Raw genomic sequence first — 18,584 nt, forward strand, 5'->3', positions numbered from 1 at the left:
GCTACCTCCTTGATTCCCTCCAGCATGAACAGAACTTCACTGAGTACAAAATTTGGATTCCATCCAGTGCCTTGAAATTCTACTTATGTAAAACATGTTTAGAACAGACTGACCAGGGTTCAAGTAGTTCTGTGTGCCAAAGTAAGTTTGTGCATTTTGCAGTTCTGTCAAAATCACTCTCCTCCCTCCCCATGGCCCATTGTAAAGACTGTTCAAAACAGTAGGAAGTTTAAAAAAGGAGTCTGCACAAAACACTTCAGATGAGAGAAAAGTCCTGTTGGGTGTCTATGGAGTAGCTGTTAGGGAATCTTATTTTCCCATTGTATGCGCATTGGAAAGCATAGTTAACGGCTTTCCAACAAGACAGGATACAGAAGCCAGCATTTAAAGTTAGGATTTAGTACAGTTCTCTGTGCTTTGATGAAAAAGGAAAGTAGCTTTAGAAATGTAGTCAGAAACTTTAAATCTCACCCTTTAGCACATAGTGGAGAGGGCCTGCACAATCCCAAGACATGCGCTGGCTATGCCTAAGCATAGTTTAGCATTATACCTGAGCCAGGCCTTTGTCTTTTTTTTTTTTTTTTTTTTTGCTATTCTTGATATGTATTGAAATGAGAGATACATGTTATGAATCTTTGAAATGTCATTCATTTTTATTTTCAATATCTGAAACTGAATTACAGGCATTAATGCTTCCTCTTAATAAGCTAATAAACTCAGACTGGTATAAAATTGCTAAATGCCATCTGTTTCCAATGTCTACTTTTAAAAAGCAACTGACTTCATTTTGCCCTTTTTTTTGCTGTGTAGAAAGAGTCCTCAAGAGGAAGGCACAGGGGGAAGGAAGATATTAAAATTACAAAGGAGAGGACTCCAGAAAGTGAAGAAGAAAATCCTGAGTGGGAAACAAATAGAGACGGTAAGTGAAATAGGGTGCTAGATTCAAAATGCGAAAAACCGGGAAATGTTTGAACTACAAAGGGGAATAAATATGTATTCTGTAGTATTGCCTGCAACAGGAGATACTTTTTTCGTTCATGGCTACTGTAGTTTAAATTTTCAAATAAAGAAACAGTCTAAATAAGATCAAGTGTGTAGTACCCAATAAATGCTGATTGTATTGTGTAGTTTTAGAATCTCTCTCAAAAACCTAAATAAGTTTCATAGTTGTTCTTTAGTTACCTTATTTGGAGACATGGCAATTGGGTCTAGGTTACTGATTGCACACTTGTGTTTTAATTTGCAAACCCACAAATAATCAAACCTTCCAAAGTTATACTGGACAGTGTGGATGACTAACTATTCTTCTCCTCTAGTGGTATGGATTTATAGATCCAAAATAATGATGTATTTCATTAATATACTTTTTAAAACTTTAATCTGTGATATGTGCATAACATAGGATCCATATCAGCCTGTCCTTCTCTCTTAGTGAGACCATGAGAGCACATGAATTTAAATATACCCATGTGTTACTGTAGTGTAGTGACCAAAATATCAGACTTAGATTGGTTTGTTAGAAGGATAGAAGTGGAGCAAAGAACAATGTATACTGTCTTGAATCACTTGGAAAGATTATGGCATAAAAAGAAAATAATGTAAAATAGATTCTGACATAAAGTAAATTCTCCTACTGAATAATCTCCAATAAATATATTTTCTTTTTTATTTTTAGCAGTGTTAATCAGTTTGAATCCTTATATTTTGTTTATTATAGTAGTCATCATATCTGTCCCCCTTTCTTTTTTCATAAATTAAGATTCTGATAACGGAGACGTTAACTACGATTATGACCACGAACTTTCTCTGGAAATGAAGCGCCAGAAGATCCAGAGAGAGTTAATGAAGCTTGAAGAAGAGAACATGGAGAAAAGGGAAGAAATAGTCATTAAAAAGGAGGTTTGTATCTTGGAAATAAACTCCAGTAGCCAGTAAAAGTTAAGAATTAATAAACCACATCCTACAAGTACTATTTGTTTGTCTGCTGCCTTTACTTAAGCCACAAAAAAATGGTGTCACAGCGAATACTCTTTGTCGCTTCTCACCCCCCTCAATTCAAATGTATTAAATTTTGACCTGCCTTTAATGGTGCTTGCATTTTAGTGACTGTATTTGAAATATTTTGCAAGAGCTTGTTCATTGTAGTTTCGGACTGGTGGCCTTTCATGAGCAAACCGTTGTAGCAAAAAATAGAATTTAATCCATGGTAGACCTTTCATTCACACTGATCTATACAGTTATTGAGTAGTCATTGGCACTTGTAACATTAGGAAGTGGCGCTTTCTTTCATACCATCTAGAAGGTGTCACTAGTTACTTCACACACACACATCATCATCATCATCATCATCATCATCATATTTATACCCCGCCACCATCTCCCCAAAGGGGACTAAGGGTGGCTAACTTAAGCCAAGCCCAAAAATACAATACAACAAAATAAAATACAAAGAAGCAAAAATAACATCACAATAAGATACATGAAGTAACAAAATAAAATAAACTGTTACAAAATAACATGATGAAGAGATAGAACATAGTGAGCAGGCCAAATGCATAGGATAAAATTGATAAAACCCTGGATGAGATAGTAGTGGGAGAGTGTGTTTCTGAGGGAGGAGCTCATAAGGGACGAACAGTGGGGTTAAACCTTCATTAAGGATGGGAGGAAAGTGCATAACCCAATATGTCAGCTTTTTTGGAAAACAAGTGTAACAATATGAAGACAATGACAGAAAAGTTCCATGTTTATGTCGAAACTATTAGATCTAAATGAAAAAAATAATACTTTTTTTGTTAAGTAATTTTTCATACAAAGTAGTTTTCCCAGTTTGAATTGGAGTTCCCATTGTCACAATGCTTCTGTTCTTCTTGCTTTGAAATCTCACCATCCAGCTTTAGTGCTTTGGAACTCCCGCTTTCTGTTACTTTTTAGCAGCTAAGCTGGTTTTACTTGGTTTACAAGTGATTTTTAAAAAGTTGGTTTATAATTTTTAACCTCGATGGCACAATGGGTTAAAACTCTTGTGCCTGCAGGACTGCTGACTGAAAGGTTTGCAATTCGAATCCAAGAAGCAGGGTGAGCTCTTGTCTGTCAGCTCCAGCTTCTCATGCAAGGAATGGGAGAAGCCTCCCACAGGATGGTAAAACATCTGGGTGTCTCCTGGGCAATGTCCTTGCAGAGGGCCGATTTTCTCATATCGGAAGTAACTTGCAGTTTCTCAAGTTACTCCTGACACACACAAAAGTCGTTTTTTTCAGACAAAATGATTTTGCCATTTTGAATTGGAGTTTCTGTTGTAACAGTATTTCCTACTTGCTGCTTTGAAACCTCACTTTCCAACTTGAGGCTTCACTTTGTCTTACATTTTAGCAATTAATGTTATCTGTCTTGTTTTAGCTGGATAAGAAGAAAGCTACCTAACAAAAATAAAGCATGAGATGAAATCAGAATTATTTTGGGTATTTTATTTTAAAGCTCAGTCTTCAATGATACATCCTCATACTTATTAAAAAGCACATAGTAATATAAAGTAAATTAACTGTAGTGGGATAAAATTAATGCGTTCGCTTTTTAAAAGATTTCTCCAGAGGCTGTTGGATCCAAGTTATCATCCTCACCTTCACCACGAAAATCTAGCAAATCTCCAAAACTAAGATTGAGTCCCAAATCTTCATCAACTGTTAGTAAGAGGGAAAAGAAAACTTCTGCAGTTTCTTCACCCCTCTTGGACCAACAAAGGTTAGTATGCAGGGTTGTTTTATAAATAAAATGTTGTATTCTGCATTAGTTGGTTTTGTGGTCCCGATATTATTTAGGTAGATACTTGTTAAGATATATATTCGAGTGGATCAGATTTATTTGGTGTGACATGGATAATGCAGTTGGTCTCCAGTGTAGAATGCCTTGAGGCTTGCACGGGGCAACAACCATGAAAATTGCAGCCCCTGCTTTGAATGGTCTTTGTAGACTTTAGGTGATAGTCTAATTTGGGAAGAACAAATTGGATATAAACAGTCAGAAAGTTACGGTAATTTTTTAAAAATAAAATAATATATATTTTTATCCAAGCGGCACTGCTGTTAACCCGTGAAATGTTTATTTACTGCCTTTTTAGGAGTTTGAAAGGCAACCACAATAAAAAGAAAGGCCCTCGTACACCTAGTCCACCTCCACCAGTGCAAGAGGAGACTGCCCAAGCAAAAAAGCATAAGGAAAAACATAAAGTTAAAGAACGGTTGGAAGAGAAACCAAGGGAGACAAAAGAGAGAGGCCGTGACTTAGAAAGACATAATAAAGAAAAAAAGGAGAAACAGAGGTATTTGCAAAATTGTTTTATTGTTTGGGTATAGGTTTAAGTTGGCTATATGTCATCCATGAACTACTGCAAACAAGGATTTATGCATGACTGGTTTGCCATTCTTCATTTTAAAGGATGTATTTGATGGCTTTATATTTTTCATTAATGCAGAATATCTGCTTTGAACTGGATTATATGTCAGCATAGACTCAAATCAATCCAGTTCAAAGCAGATAATGTGGATGATCTGCTTTGATTATTTCAATTGCATGTAGAAGGGGCCTGACTTGGATGTCACTGTAGTGCATTTTGGGTAACTGGCCTCATTCCATACTTATTAAAATAGGAGGATGTGCCAGGGTGGAACCCAGAAGCCTCTACAGAGGAGAAACATGCAGAAGATGACAAATAATTCCTCACCATCAGATACCTAAAAGACCCAGTAGCTTTCACTAGTTCATTGCCGAGTGCAGAAAGATCTGTGAAGGAGCATGTTTAACTCCAGATGAAATCCAAATGATCAATGCTTAAAGCACCCTCTCCATCGTTTTACTGATAATAACACATCTCTGTTTATGTATTCCTCAGAGATACCTCAGAGGGTTCCCATAGGCAGAGACGTTCACCTAGTCCAGAAGAACATTCTGGCAGTAATTCTTCTCCTTCAAGAGAATATTCCCCTTCTACAAGGAGAAGGCAGACGTCTTGGGCTCCGACTAAGTCAAGCAGCCATAAGCATTCTTTTTCACCATCTTGCAGGTAGAATAATTATATATTGTTTGATGTATGTAAGTGACTTCATTCATTTAAAAGCGGATCAAATAATTAAGATAATTTCACCTAGAAAATTGTTTGAAAACAAGGACACTGGGTCAGTGTACCTTATAACAAAGCAAGAGTGTGCCACTGCTAGTAGTTGTTAAGCAGCATTGGTTTTTCATGGGACTTAGAAGAATCACACATGCACACCATACCTCAGCCTCGGTTTCCAAAACTTTATTACCCTCCTCCCCCATGCTCTCACCCACCCAAAATACAAAAAAAAGCTGTTGGAGAGAACACCACTGGGGGGCACATTTCCCTACAACCCTGTGACAGAGGGCAATACTTGCTTTCAGAAGAAAGTCATGGGCTTTTGTCGGTAGTATTGTTTTTTTCACATTGGACTTCAACTTGGAGAGTTGAAAGAGTAGATATCCAGGATACTACCATAATGTAGTGAGTCAGAAATTTATTCCAATGTGTCCAGTTTGCAGAAGAATTTGAAAATACGAATCTATATCATGTCAGCAAGAGGTCATCAATAGAAAAGGTATTATCATGTTTAAAAAAATACGGCTTAGAGTTGTTTTTTTTTTTTTAAAAATTCTCCATCCGCAGATCTGCTTCACCGCCAACTCAGCATCACTCTCCTGTGTCTTCAAGACATCACTCCTCTTCATCTCAGTCAGGTTCTTCTATTCAGAGACGTTCTCCTTCCCCACGTCACAAAAGAACTCCTTCCCCCCCTTACAAAAGGACAGTTTCCCCACCTGCAGGCCGTTCCTCTTCCCCTTACGCCCACAGAGCTTCACCTTCTCCTCAACAAAAACAGACCTCTTCAAGGCATCGTTCACCAGTTCGAGAGAAGAGCCGAACTGATCGTGAGCGGGTTTCACAATCACATGATCGACGCCATGAAAGAAGGGATGGTATGAATAAGAATAAATATGATCTCTATATTTGTATTTTGGTGAGCCACCCCAAGACCCTTTGGGAAGATGGTGGCGGGGGTATAACTAAAGTTTTTTTTTATTGTTTATTTATTATTTATCTTGTATAGAACATTTCATGTGAAAAGAAGCTGGGCACTCTTTGTGTCTGGAATTGCTGCCTATTGTACTACAGAACCTAAAGCATCACTATCAGGGTTGCCGATCAAATGACTTGTAAACTGGATAGAATTAATTGCCCTAACTTCATAATCATATATTTGGAAACAATTACTAAAGCTTATAGAATAAATAGTCTTTCCTAGGAAGAATCAACTTGTGGTTGAATATGATGGAAGTTATTTTTCAATTGTATTCTGCAGTTCATTTCCTAGAATATAATCACTTGAAATTGACAATCATGATTTTTTGAAAAGCAATGTCTAAAGCCTCCTGAAGAAAATCAGTGGGCATAGAATGAAAAAAATAATTAAAATAGGAAACTGATAGGAATAAGTTATATCATACTGAATTATAGTAAAATCGTGAACAGTTTATTTAGTGTGTGTGTGTGTGTGTGTGTGTGTGTGTATATAGATAGATAGATAGATAGATAGATAGATAGATAGATAGATAGATAGATAGATAGCAGAAGTGTGAATTTTTGACCCTCAGAATCAAACTACTTTCATTTTCTGGTAAGTGGTATTGAGGGCCGTAATATAAAGCATACTATGAACATATCAGTTCTAGTGGAAAAGCCATGGTTATATGTCATAATTACCTACTAATGGCCATTGGATTAGAGAGGCATGTGAATATGCATATAATGCACATATGCACTGTTATGTGTTTATATGAGTTCTGAAAATGTTGATTGACTGGCAGTTGAAAAAATGAACATACATGTAACTGTATTATTTTATTCGAGATATGTTGACTGGTTTCTTGCATTGAAACAAATTGGAATCGGATGCAATTAACACAAGATGAGAATATTTTGTAAATTGTGTTAGCAAATTGTGGCCAAGTAGAGTTTAGCAACCAGCCACAATTTCTTCTAGCGAGCTGTAATTCTCAACATTAAAAAAATATTTGTTTAAACATCAGAACACATAGACAAAGTTATGTTAATAGAAGGAAAGCTGTTTTATTTATCATCTATTCCGTTTTATATAACACAAAATTAAGAAAACTGAAGACTTTAAAAATCAAGCAATTTGAAACAATTTATGTGTTGATTCAAGCCAAAATCTCCAGTCTCAAAGCTTGGCACCAAAGTGAAATCAGTATTAATGGCACTCCAAGTTAGTCTTGTTTGATTGACTGATAAATCTGGGTTTGAATAAGAGCTGTCTATGACTCCAAACATAAAATGTAATTTATCCAATGAAACAAAACATGACTTCTAGATCTGTGATTACCTTATATATGAAGTTTAACAGAAAGTAATTGCAAATTTCTTGCCAGACGCCCACATTTCCCAACATATAATAGCACACATACTCATGTTTGTGAAGGGGTAAAATAGTTGAGATTTTGCCTCCTGCCACCTTTAGAGACAAGTTGGAAAAATTCTAGACACTGAAAATTCATTATTAAAAATACTGAAAAGAATCTGCCATGGAAGATGCTACAATTGATTTAAAAATAAGAGAGCTTAAAAAAGAGAAACTCTAGAAATGATAGCCTGTCTTTATTTAAACTTACTCTCTCATTTCTGACTGGACAAATTTGGAAATTCTAGAGGCCAGGTTTTGCTAAAGCCAAATATCCAAATGTGAAACGGTGCAAGGGAACCCTACAAGCAAAATTAGAGAATGTCACCTTTTTTTGCCAGAACAAGAGGAATACAGGGAAGCCCATAGCATTGTACACTGTATAGCTGTATAGTAATATTCCCAATAGTTTTAAATAAAACACATTGTAGTGCAATTTTTAGATATAATATAATTGGATATTAAAAGCAATTGGTGAAATTGGATCAGGAAGAATCAAGGCAATGGAAAATAAAATTCTGATAGCAAACTTGCAATAGCTACAGGTATATTATATATTATATCTAATCATGGACTAGCACTATCCATGTGGCACTTGCTTTGGGAAACAAGTTTCAGAACTCGAAACTATTTAACTTTCTCCATTTTGTGGAAAGTATTCTACTTCATGACAATTAACAGATAAATGAAAACAGGAAGTAATTTTATGTCCCAGTGAGAAAAAGGCCTTGCAAAATTTTGAGATTTTGAAGATGTTCTGTGAGAGTATTGGTTTATTTCAGTTTTCCCCCAGATGTCAAGATACTGTTTTCCTATTCCATGTAGTGACCAGTGGATGGCAGACTATATTTTTATTAATATCTTTTTTAGCCATTTTAGCACATTCTTCTTGTTATTTTAGGCTACATGTGCCTTTAGATAATCTTTGGTGCATCCTTTTTTGCTGAACAGGGAATATGTGAGGGAAGAGAGGTGTAGAGATCCTTGTGACCTTTTAGTTCAGAAACACACTTTTTAAAAGCAGTATTTACTAATTTAGCAAAGAAAACAAATTTATACATATAGTCACCAAACTCCATTTAAAATAATTTCCATGGGGATTTTCCCCCTGTAGCATTTTGTTTTTTATTCTATTGACATGTAACTGTACTTTCAGAGACTAGAGGAAAAAGAGGGAAAGAGAGAGATAACAGAGATGAACGTGATTATGACCAGGAACAAAGTACACCCAGGGATCACAGAGATGATCGAGAATCTCGAGATGGACGAGATCGAAGGGAAACTCGAGATAACAGAGACCGCAGGGATCCAAGGGAATCCCGGGATACTCGGGACTCACGGGAGATTACTCGGGATTCAAGAGACTGTAGCCGAGATGCTAAAGAAAGTCGTGATCAGAGGGACCAGCGTTCCACGCGGGATACAAGTGACTACAGAGAGAGAGAGAGTCGGGACAGCCATAAAAAGGAAGAACAATATTTGGAGGAATCCCGTAGCTATGGAAGAAGCCATGGCAGAGAAGATAGTTCTCGTGCTGAAACCAGGACAGACTCAAGGAATGACACTAGAAATGAATCCAGAACGTCTGGAAGAAGCAGAGGGAGAGTTCCTGAATTATCAGAAAAGGGTACATACTAAGCTTGTCATTGGGTGATTCACTAGTTAAAAAACTATTTAACCAATATGGCAGAAATTTCTTTTAAACAGAACTTTTTTCTTTCGTGATTTTTCCAAATTTAACTGCTATTCTACTTAATGAATCAGCGCCCTATAGGTATTCAGAAAAACTAAAATATTACAGAGGAGATAGGTAACCTGAAAATAAGAATTGAGTGGATTTCTTTCTTTACATACATTTGGTTTATTATATTTGAGGAGATTGAATGTTTGGCCCTTTTCCTGTTGCTGTCAATGATTTCAGATGTGTTTACTGTCTTTGACTGTAGCAGCGTGAAAGCTTTAGAATACTTAATATATACATACATTTGTTGTTAATTTGAGCAGTCTATGAATGGGTTTCAGCCTGCCCCTAAGGTCCAAACTTAGGGGTGATTGCTCTGTAATAAATTTATTTGCTGCCTGAATGCAGTATTTTGTATTCTGGAGTTTTAGCTAATTTGCAGAACGCTGATTTTTGGAAGAAAGTGATTTTGAACAGAGATGGGAACAGAAGAACTTATTTTCAGATTTCTGTTGTATGATTTTTATTGCAGACTTAATTCTTCAGGCAAGTCACTAGGTTTACTTAAGAACATAGTTCTAACTCACCAGGGTGCATACTTAAACAATAGCAAAACTATATAATTTGCCAATGTATTAAAAATCAGCTTTTAGGTTTATGTTGATATTATTAATTCCATAATATTTAAATGTAGTAGTGGAGATGCTTCCATGATTCCTCTGTCTCTTTATATATTTTATTAGGTAGTAGAGGAACAAGGGGATCTCAGTCTGATAGCCACAATACTAGTAGTAGCTACCATGACAGCTGGGAATCACGGAGCAATTATCCTGAGAGGGATCGCTACGAAAGCCGGGAGCATGCAAGGGATTCTTCCTTTGAGAGAAGACATGGAGAACGGGACAAGCGTGACAACAGAGAGAGGGGTGAGGGTCATTTGTTTCTTAGCTGCTAGCTCACTAAGCTGCTCTGCCTTTTGACATGCTCCCATTCAATCCACTCCACTGTAGTGAAGGAAACAAAACCACCTCCTCCTCCTCCTCCTCTGCTTCTGCTTTTTATTTATATCCCACTTTATCTCTCCTGCAAGCACCCCAATATGCTTTTGTGATGCAAAGAGAAACAAATTTGATTCTTAATATCAAGTTTGTCTCTATTAGCGGGTACGAGGTGCCAGCCCTTGGTAGGTATTCAATCGTATGGAGAAATGTAACATTGCACTTTGACTTTGAGGCTTTTTTAATAGCAAAAGCAGTGTTCACTGATAGATTTACTGAAGTGAAGGTTTCATCTCGCTGATTTTTAGCACATCGTATTGTTCTCTTACACAGATCTCCTGGCATTATGGTGGCAGCTTGCTGTTGCAATAATAAACTGTTTAAAGTTGTTAATGGAGTTCACTGGTGTTCATATAGCCCAGTGAATTATTGTTCTTCAGATAGTCCAGTAAGCCCAGAGGATCACTCTGCCTGATAGGGTTTCTCCAAAGAAATCTCTATTAACATTTTATGCATTTTAAAATTTTACTAGATGAGGTTTATGTGTGTTTATTGGATTTATGTTGTTGTTTTAGAGGCTTATGTATTGTTTGTTCTATGTTTGGCACTTCGAATGTACTCTTGTGAGCCACCCTGAGTCCTTCCGGGGAGGTGGTGATGGGGTACAAATACAATTTTATTTTATTTATTTATATTTATAACCTTCTCTAACTTTAGAAAAACCTCTGAATTCTATGGCACTATCATTTTATGATCTTCACAGCTTTTTAAAAAAGGTTTTGGTTTTTCAATCATGATCACTCATGAGGAATTCCTTTAAAAATAATTTTATTGGTATTTAGACTTAGTATATTATAACAAACAATTTGAAAAGAAAATAGGAGTATAGAAAGCATATATAAGGAGAGGAATTGGAAAAAAGAGAAGAAAGAGGAAAAAACAAAAAAAACCATAATATTAAAAATACACATCTGTACAAATTGACTTCCATCTATTTCATGGTGTTGGTAATTATTATCAATATACTCCTTTACACTCATTTCCCTTTGGCTCATGAGGAATTCCTTATGATCTCACAAAATTCTAGGGTTCCAGGGGATCCTGGTTTTTAAAAAAGCCTAGCTCCAAGACCTTAAACATAGTAATTTTACCATCATCTGCTACCCAAAATCATTTTAACGAGAGATGCTAACATTTATTTTGGAACTTTTTGTACTAAGCTATCGTTCCCCTCTTATCCTTCAATTATGTTTAATAGTTTTATAAACACATATTATTTTTGACAAATTGTCTGGTTTTCTCTGCATGCTACATATAGCATAATTATTAATTTCCAAAGTTGATCCTAAAAGTTTTAAAATAATAAACAGTTTATGAAATAATTAAATAAATGTTTCCATTTATACATAGTAATGAACTCCATCTCTTGTTGCAGATCAGAGAGCAAGTTCACCAGTACGACATCAAGGAAGAAATGATGACCTTGAACGTGATGAAAGGCTAGATGAGAGGAGAGTAGATAGAAGTGAAGATAGAAGGGATGAAAGACCGAGAGACAGAGAGAGGGAACGAGAAAGAGAAAGAGAAGCAGAACGTGATCGTGCCCGTGAACGAGAACGTGAGAGAGAAAGAGATAAAGACAGGGAACGCGACAGAGACCATGATCGAGATAGGGAGAGGGAACGTGAACGAGAAAGAGAAAGGGAACGAGAGAGAGAACGGGAAAGGGAGCGGGAGCGGGAACGAGAAAGAGACAGAGGAAGGGAAAGAGAAAAGGAAAGAGAGCGACAGAGAGAATGGGATGAAAAAGAGAAAGGAAGAGAGGAACGCAGGGATAAGAGAGAAGATGTCCGGGAAGATAGAAGCACTAGAGATAGCCGTGAAGACAGGAAGTCAAAGTAAGTTAATTTTTTATAACCAAAATAAACTAAATGTTTAGATGTGTGCATAATGAGTCAATAAAATTTTCACTTAATTAGATTTATGAATTATTCAAATGATTAAGAAAGTGGAATGAGTCATATTTTGCTGATTTGGGTGCTGATATTCAGTCTAGCTCACATAATTTATTACATTCCATGATACTGCCTGAAATTCAGATGCATAGATTTAATGACCTTTTTAAAAAAAATCCTATTTAGAAAACGTCACAGAAATGAAAGTAGCCCCAGCCCACGCAAGTCACCCAAGCGTCGCCGTGAACATTCACATGATAGTGATGCCTACAATAGCGGAGATGATCAAAGTAAGTTAGACTCCTTGTTAATTTGTAGGTTAGAACTAATTGCTGCTGTTTTGCTGGCTGAAATAGCAAATCAGCCAAGATTTTTATCCTGCCTTTTTTGTTTGTTTGTTTGGTGCCATGTTCTCTTTCTTGCAAAGCAATGATTTCTTAGATCCAGCAATTTTCTTATTTAGAACATTTCATATTCTGTTTCACCCCCAGTAATTTGCTCTCTTCATGCCACACAAATAGGCTTTGAGAAGCACTTTCATTTAAAGATGTGAAGAAGATATTAAAGCCAAAAGGCCCTTGAAAAATGGATGAAACTTACTGGCTGCTGAAACTGTCAGTCCGCTATTGGACTGTTAAGCTATTAGACTACAGAAACATAGAAGCCAAGGCTCCCAGTACATGAAATGATGAATAATTATCTCTGTGTTGCTACGGTGATGGCAGTTCAGACTAATATGTCTGAAGGTCATATCAACTGTCATCCACATCACAGAAATTTCGACATGAACAAAACCACAAATGTATATTGTAGGCCGTATAGCAGATGTCCATGCAAAATGTTACTTTGTAAATATATTTGTGAGTCTTGAAAGCTACATTTAATATTACAGGCAAAAACTTGCCTAAAGCAGGAGTGTGGAACAATTCACTCTCCAGATATTTCCATATCCATCACCCCCACACAGCATGGGCAATGGGATAGGATTGTAGGAATTGTAGTCCAAAGATTCCTAACCCTTTGTTTTAGGTTATCTAATTATAACCTAAAATAATTCATTTTTCCTGGATCTTTGTGGTTGTTAACTGGAATGTATTATAGATACTGCAAAGTATCAGTATGAGGTCATTTAGTTGTCGGGGACAAATTATTTCTCATCTCCTCACTTTTCCTTATGGAACTCCCAGCAGCCCTAACTTTAAAATTAATTTAGCTGTTGAAGAGTAATTATAGAAATAGAAAAAGAGCCCCCACTCTGCCCACCTTCCACAAAGACTTGAAAACTTGGATGTTCCAATGTGTCTTTAAATAATAGTTGTAGTACAGGCTTCTGGGTCTTGACAATAATGGTTCAGCTACCGATTAGGTCTCCCTAGCCCTAATGTATTGTTTTGGTTTTCCAGCACTTTATTTCCAGCTCCGGCCCTATAGTTTGCATTTGCACAACCCCTTGCCCTGCCCTCAGAAATCTGAACATGCCCACTTTTCCCTGTTGATGTCAGTTGAAGTCTTTTTATGATGTTTTACTGTTTGGTTTTATTGTTTTAATTATATTTAATTTTTATGTTTTTAACTGTGTTACCTTGTAGCCCCTGTTCTATGCTGGGCATAGTCCCAATGTAAGCTGCTCTGAGTCCCTTCCGGGAGATGATGGTGGGATATAAGAATAAAGTTGTTGTTGTTTTGTTGTTGTTGTTGTTATGTGCACACCGGTGAGTTTTTCTGTGAGCAACTTCTAGATCAAATTGATGCATGCTTCTTTTTTATTATTTTATTTTATTATTTATTTTTTTTAGTATACGAGTTTAAAAATATAACCACCTTCTTCTTCTGTGGGGACAAATGGAAGGGACTCTTTTACTAAATGTTGGTCCCATCCATGCCAATGTTGGATTTAAGTGACTGAGCTAATTTTAAAGGCTTGTTTGGAAATAAAGTGTCACAACATGTTTTGCATCTTTTATAGATGAAAAGCGCAAATTGCCAAGTCAGGTTGTACGGCCGCAGGAATCACGCTCGCTTAGTCCTACACATCTTTCAGAAGACAAGCAAAGCCGGTGGAAAGACAGTGACCGAAAGCCAGAGAGAAAGGACAGCTCCAGACATTATGAAGAAAGTGACTTCAAAGAGCGAGGGGCTTCTGGGGAGAAACCACGAGAGCAGCGAGAGATCAATGAAAGTTCAAGGAGCAAAGTCCAAGAGACTGTGAGTAATCGGGCTTCTGAAGAACGAGAGACAGCCGATCATCTGCATGAGGATAAGAAGAAAGCTAAAGTGCAAAAAAAGACTGCAAAAAAGAAGAAAGAGGATGATGCTGGGTTGGAGCGCTATGTCAGTGAGCCCGTACCAGAAAAGACCCAAGTCTTTTCTCCCAAAAAAGTTCCAAAAAAGAAAAATGCTGAAAAGAAACGCAAGAGATCAAAAGGAGATTCCGAAGCTTCTGAAGAAGACAGTAGTTCACACCAGAAAAAGAAAAAAGGCCCGAGGACACCACCTGTAACCACAAGGGAGGAGTTGGTAGAAGTTGTGCCTGAGAAAGCTGTAGTAGTGGAAATTCCTCCTAAAAGGGAAGACACCACATTCAGCGACTGGTCAGATGAAGACGTTCCAGAGCGGGGAGAACCTGTTCCGGAAAGAAGTTCTGAGGAACCCCATAGAAGTAGCCACCGCACAAGAGCTGAAAATGTGGAAACTCCTCATGTCGTTGAAGATCCCCCACGTGTCAAACCTGCTGAACAGAAGCGGAGTAGCAGTCTTTGCAGCAACCGAAGCCGTACCTCAAGCAGACTCCGTTCGCCCTCCAATGATTCTGCACACCGTAGCGGGGATGACCAGATTGGTTTGAAGAAAATCTTGCACAGCAGTTCTAGTGATAGAGAGAAAAGGTGCCTAGAAATTGCTGGAGAGAGGAAATCAAGAATTGATCAGCTAAAACGAGGTGTTCCCAGCCGCAGCACCTCTTCAGGTAGTTCTGATAGCGTTACTCAGCTTGTGCAAGCTATCTCTTCCTGACTTCTTATAATACCCTTTCCCCATAACAATCCCCTCCTTCCCAGTCTCATATTCCAGGTCATTCTTAACTCCTAGGAGACACTTTAGAAATGACAGGAGAAACAGGTTCATACAACTATTCGAGACTGTCTGTACTCTTTAGCCTACTAAAGTTTTCCCTTTAATGATTTTACTGTGAAATGAAATAAATTACAAAGTTTAAAATCTAAATAAAGTATAAAATAATATTTAAAAGAAAATTTTAATTAAAAGAAAATGTGTCCACATACAGCTGTCTATCTAGGCAGCAATGACCATTCCTTACTCCTGCTCTCTCATATGCTGCAATCAGACTTCTAAAAAACGTTTTGTCTGCTGTTGTGATGTCTTCTGATCATTGCAGAAGAGAATGTCACAGCTTGCGAGGGACGAATTACCATATTTACTATATTCACTCAAATCTAATGCTCACTCTTTTTTAAGCTAAATTACACTGCCAAAATTGATGTGCATATTAAACTTGATGGCATGTTAGAATCACACACATAAACCCATCTGCCTGAAAATACTGGTAAGTCTCCTTGTGGGCTCTGCGAGTTTCTCCCTTTCAAATTTCTCAATTGAACCCACAAGGCTTTTCAGAAAATTATGTGATGCCACAGTAAAGGGTGAGTAGAGGCAGCAAGTTGGGGAAAAGGGGAAATGAAATGAAAGGGAACAAGCTTTGCAGGCAGATAAGAGATGAATGGGCACAGAGAGGTGATGACTAGAGAAGTGAATGGGTAGCAAGAAAGTGGGGTGGGGCTGTCCTCACAGATTTTCTTCTCAAGTTGAGCATGCCTTTCCAAGTTGACTGTGCATGGTTGTAATTTAGAATTAGTTCCTTAAAAATTCATTGGCTTTCTATAATTTAACATTACAACCTTTGCTGTAATTTTAGAAGTTCTTACTTTGTTTTAACTGCTTGGATAGCCGTTTTATTTTAATGTCTGGCTTTTTGAAAAACGGTAAATTGACCCTTTTCATTTAAGTGACCCCTCTTTTAAAAGTAATGTATCATCGACATGCTATGAACTATTAGTGTAAGGTTAAGAATATATCAGTAACACATTACTGCCAAAATACATGGAAGTAAAGTTAATTTTGTTTTAGTGCTATCACATTAGTCTTAATGCTCACATTTCTGAGCAACTAAACTTGTTGAAGCAGACTTCTCATTGATCCTGAAATCCCAATTTTGTAGAAATTAGGGAGTATGTTCTGGACTGAACAGGATCATATCATGATGTGCAAAGCAGTCTTCAATAATAGATTCCAGGTCAAATGTCATGGCAAATTGTGGTTTAACAAGCCAGTTAGCCTCAAAGGTAAGCACAGAATTGAAAGGGTAAGATCCCATGCTTCATTCGCAAACTTAGTTAGATTTTGACATCTGACATAAGATTTTATATTGGTTAGAAAGCTTTTTTTCTTAAATTTTAATTTTAAGTTAACGGCTATATTGAAGGATGTCAGGCTGTTTGATGCAGTTAGTCATGTCTTCCAATGATCTGCACACAAATCCTTCATTGTCTTAATACTTCATTTAGATCGGCAAGATTCTAGAAGCCACAGTTCAAGGCGAAGTTCCCCTGAATCAGATCGTCAAGGCCATTCCCGATCTGGGTCATTTGACAGTCGGGAGCGAATTCAGGACAGAGACAGACATGACCACGATCGTGAACGGGATCGAGAACGGCGCGAGGGTCGGCCGAGAGATTGGGACCGAGAAACAGCCAAAGACTGGCTGAGGAGCAGAGACCGGGACAGAATTCGAGATCGGGACAGGCAGCGGGAGAAAAGGAGAGATACAGACCGTGAAAAGGAGAGGCCTCCTCCTGAGAACTCTGAAAGAGACCGAGGTGTTACTGCTCCTTCTCAAACAGAATTATCCAAGCACATTGAAACAAAACAAGCCAAAGAGCGTCAAGAGTTTGAGCCGATCTGTCTGGACTCAACTCCCCTAGAGAAAGAGAGGCAGGATAAAGATGCAGGACCATTGCAAGGCCTTGAAGATGGAGCTGAAGTTGAAAAGACAGAAATCATAGAAGGTGAAATACTCAAGGGAGGGGAGAAATGTACCGTAATCCATTTCCTTGTTTTCTAATCTTTTAAAACACCAAACACTTTATGAGAAATATTTCTTTTTGTCAGGTTTGCATGTACTGATCCTAGGCCTGCTCAGATTTTAGGCTAGCAGAGTATCCGCTGCCAGGAATATGGAGAATATGGGTGCCTCCATGAAATTGGTTTGAATCTTTCCTTCCATGACCACCCCTGCTGCCCTGATTTCACCTGTGCAGATTATTATCTCCATAAGTCATCTACATTTTATTCTTCTTTGAAAGGGTTGTAAGCAATACATTTTGCCATGTTTACTCTCCTCTTGTAGGTGGAGACGATGAAGCCAAAATAGATGATATACAGTCGATGGGATCTGGCGCTGGAGAATATGAGCCAATCAGTGATGATGAACTGGATGAAATTTTGGCAGGTGATTCTGAAAAAAGAGAGGATCAGCAGGATGACGAGAAAATGCCAGGTATGGCATATGATTTTTGGTAGCACTGTATGTTCCAGAATTATAGCTATCCCAGGCCAAGAAGATTCAAATTTTGCAGCCTGTATTAATTTCACATGTGAAAGTGGTGGCTGACCTTGAGAATTTTGTCTAATTTCTTCCCTACCTTTCATAGAAAAAAGGCACTTTGTTGGGCCCTAAGATGTAGGCTCATCACCTGGAAATCTTAAGACAGTGCACCATGGTGCTTATTTGTAAAGAGTGATTAAACCACAGTTTTCTGGTTCACATATAATGGAAAGCTGTTGTAAAAACAGGATGTCTATGCCAAAGCTGGTTACATCAGATGAGAGAGAGGAACACATCATTGGAAGTCTTATTTTTTTGAACTGGACATTTGGATTTGACCAGGCTTTGTTTTCAAAGTGGAGTTTGAAAAATGGGTCTTGGGTTTGGAATTTACTGACAGTCCCCACATGACATATCCAACTCCTAGTTACAGATGAGGGTGAGACGACAAGAAATGAGAGGAAATCTACTCCAAAAAAGAGAATTTAACTCCTGTAAGAGTTATCATGGGGGAAAGGTGTCTCCACTTAAGCTTTATCATCAATCTTTGTTTCTATTACAACCCATTTTTTGCAAAATCCAGTTGTCACAGAGTCAGAAAGTGAGGTGAAATCTTCTGAACAGGGACACAGGCAGCAAAACAAGTACTACAGGGGTGTTCAACCTCCCCTATGCTATCCATTATTTCAAAAAAAAAAACAAACGGCTGGAGTTATACTTAAAATGTACCTGTTCTGACTTACGTATAAATTCAACTTAAGGATAAACCAACAGAACTTTTAATGTCTGTAACTCAGGGACTGCCTGTATACCTAAAATGATTTTGTTCAGTAGTCTTTT

General features: G+C 37.5%; 1 protein-coding gene across 2 annotated transcripts in view; it reads left to right on the plus strand.

The window, feature by feature from the left end:
• ZC3H13 (zinc finger CCCH-type containing 13) overlaps positions 1 to 18,584 on the plus strand; it is a 39,368-nt gene that overhangs the window by 16,902 nt on the left and 3,882 nt on the right. For both annotated transcript variants that reach the window (XM_060786470.2, XM_060786480.2), the window contains exons 5-17: positions 811 to 919; positions 1,760 to 1,899; positions 3,581 to 3,741; positions 4,118 to 4,318; positions 4,889 to 5,059; positions 5,681 to 5,991; positions 8,647 to 9,117; positions 9,915 to 10,097; positions 11,605 to 12,067; positions 12,311 to 12,414; positions 14,091 to 15,089; positions 16,705 to 17,205; positions 17,547 to 17,696. In XM_060786470.2, coding sequence (XP_060642453.2) covers positions 811 to 919; positions 1,760 to 1,899; positions 3,581 to 3,741; positions 4,118 to 4,318; positions 4,889 to 5,059; positions 5,681 to 5,991; positions 8,647 to 9,117; positions 9,915 to 10,097; positions 11,605 to 12,067; positions 12,311 to 12,414; positions 14,091 to 15,089; positions 16,705 to 17,205; positions 17,547 to 17,696 — 3,964 coding nt within the window. The remainder of the gene's footprint in view (positions 1 to 810; positions 920 to 1,759; positions 1,900 to 3,580; positions 3,742 to 4,117; positions 4,319 to 4,888; positions 5,060 to 5,680; positions 5,992 to 8,646; positions 9,118 to 9,914; positions 10,098 to 11,604; positions 12,068 to 12,310; positions 12,415 to 14,090; positions 15,090 to 16,704; positions 17,206 to 17,546; positions 17,697 to 18,584) is intronic.

This window comes from Anolis sagrei, chromosome 1 (assembly GCF_037176765.1).
Source record: "Anolis sagrei isolate rAnoSag1 chromosome 1, rAnoSag1.mat, whole genome shotgun sequence".
Classification (NCBI taxonomy): domain Eukaryota; kingdom Metazoa; phylum Chordata; class Lepidosauria; order Squamata; family Dactyloidae; genus Anolis; species Anolis sagrei.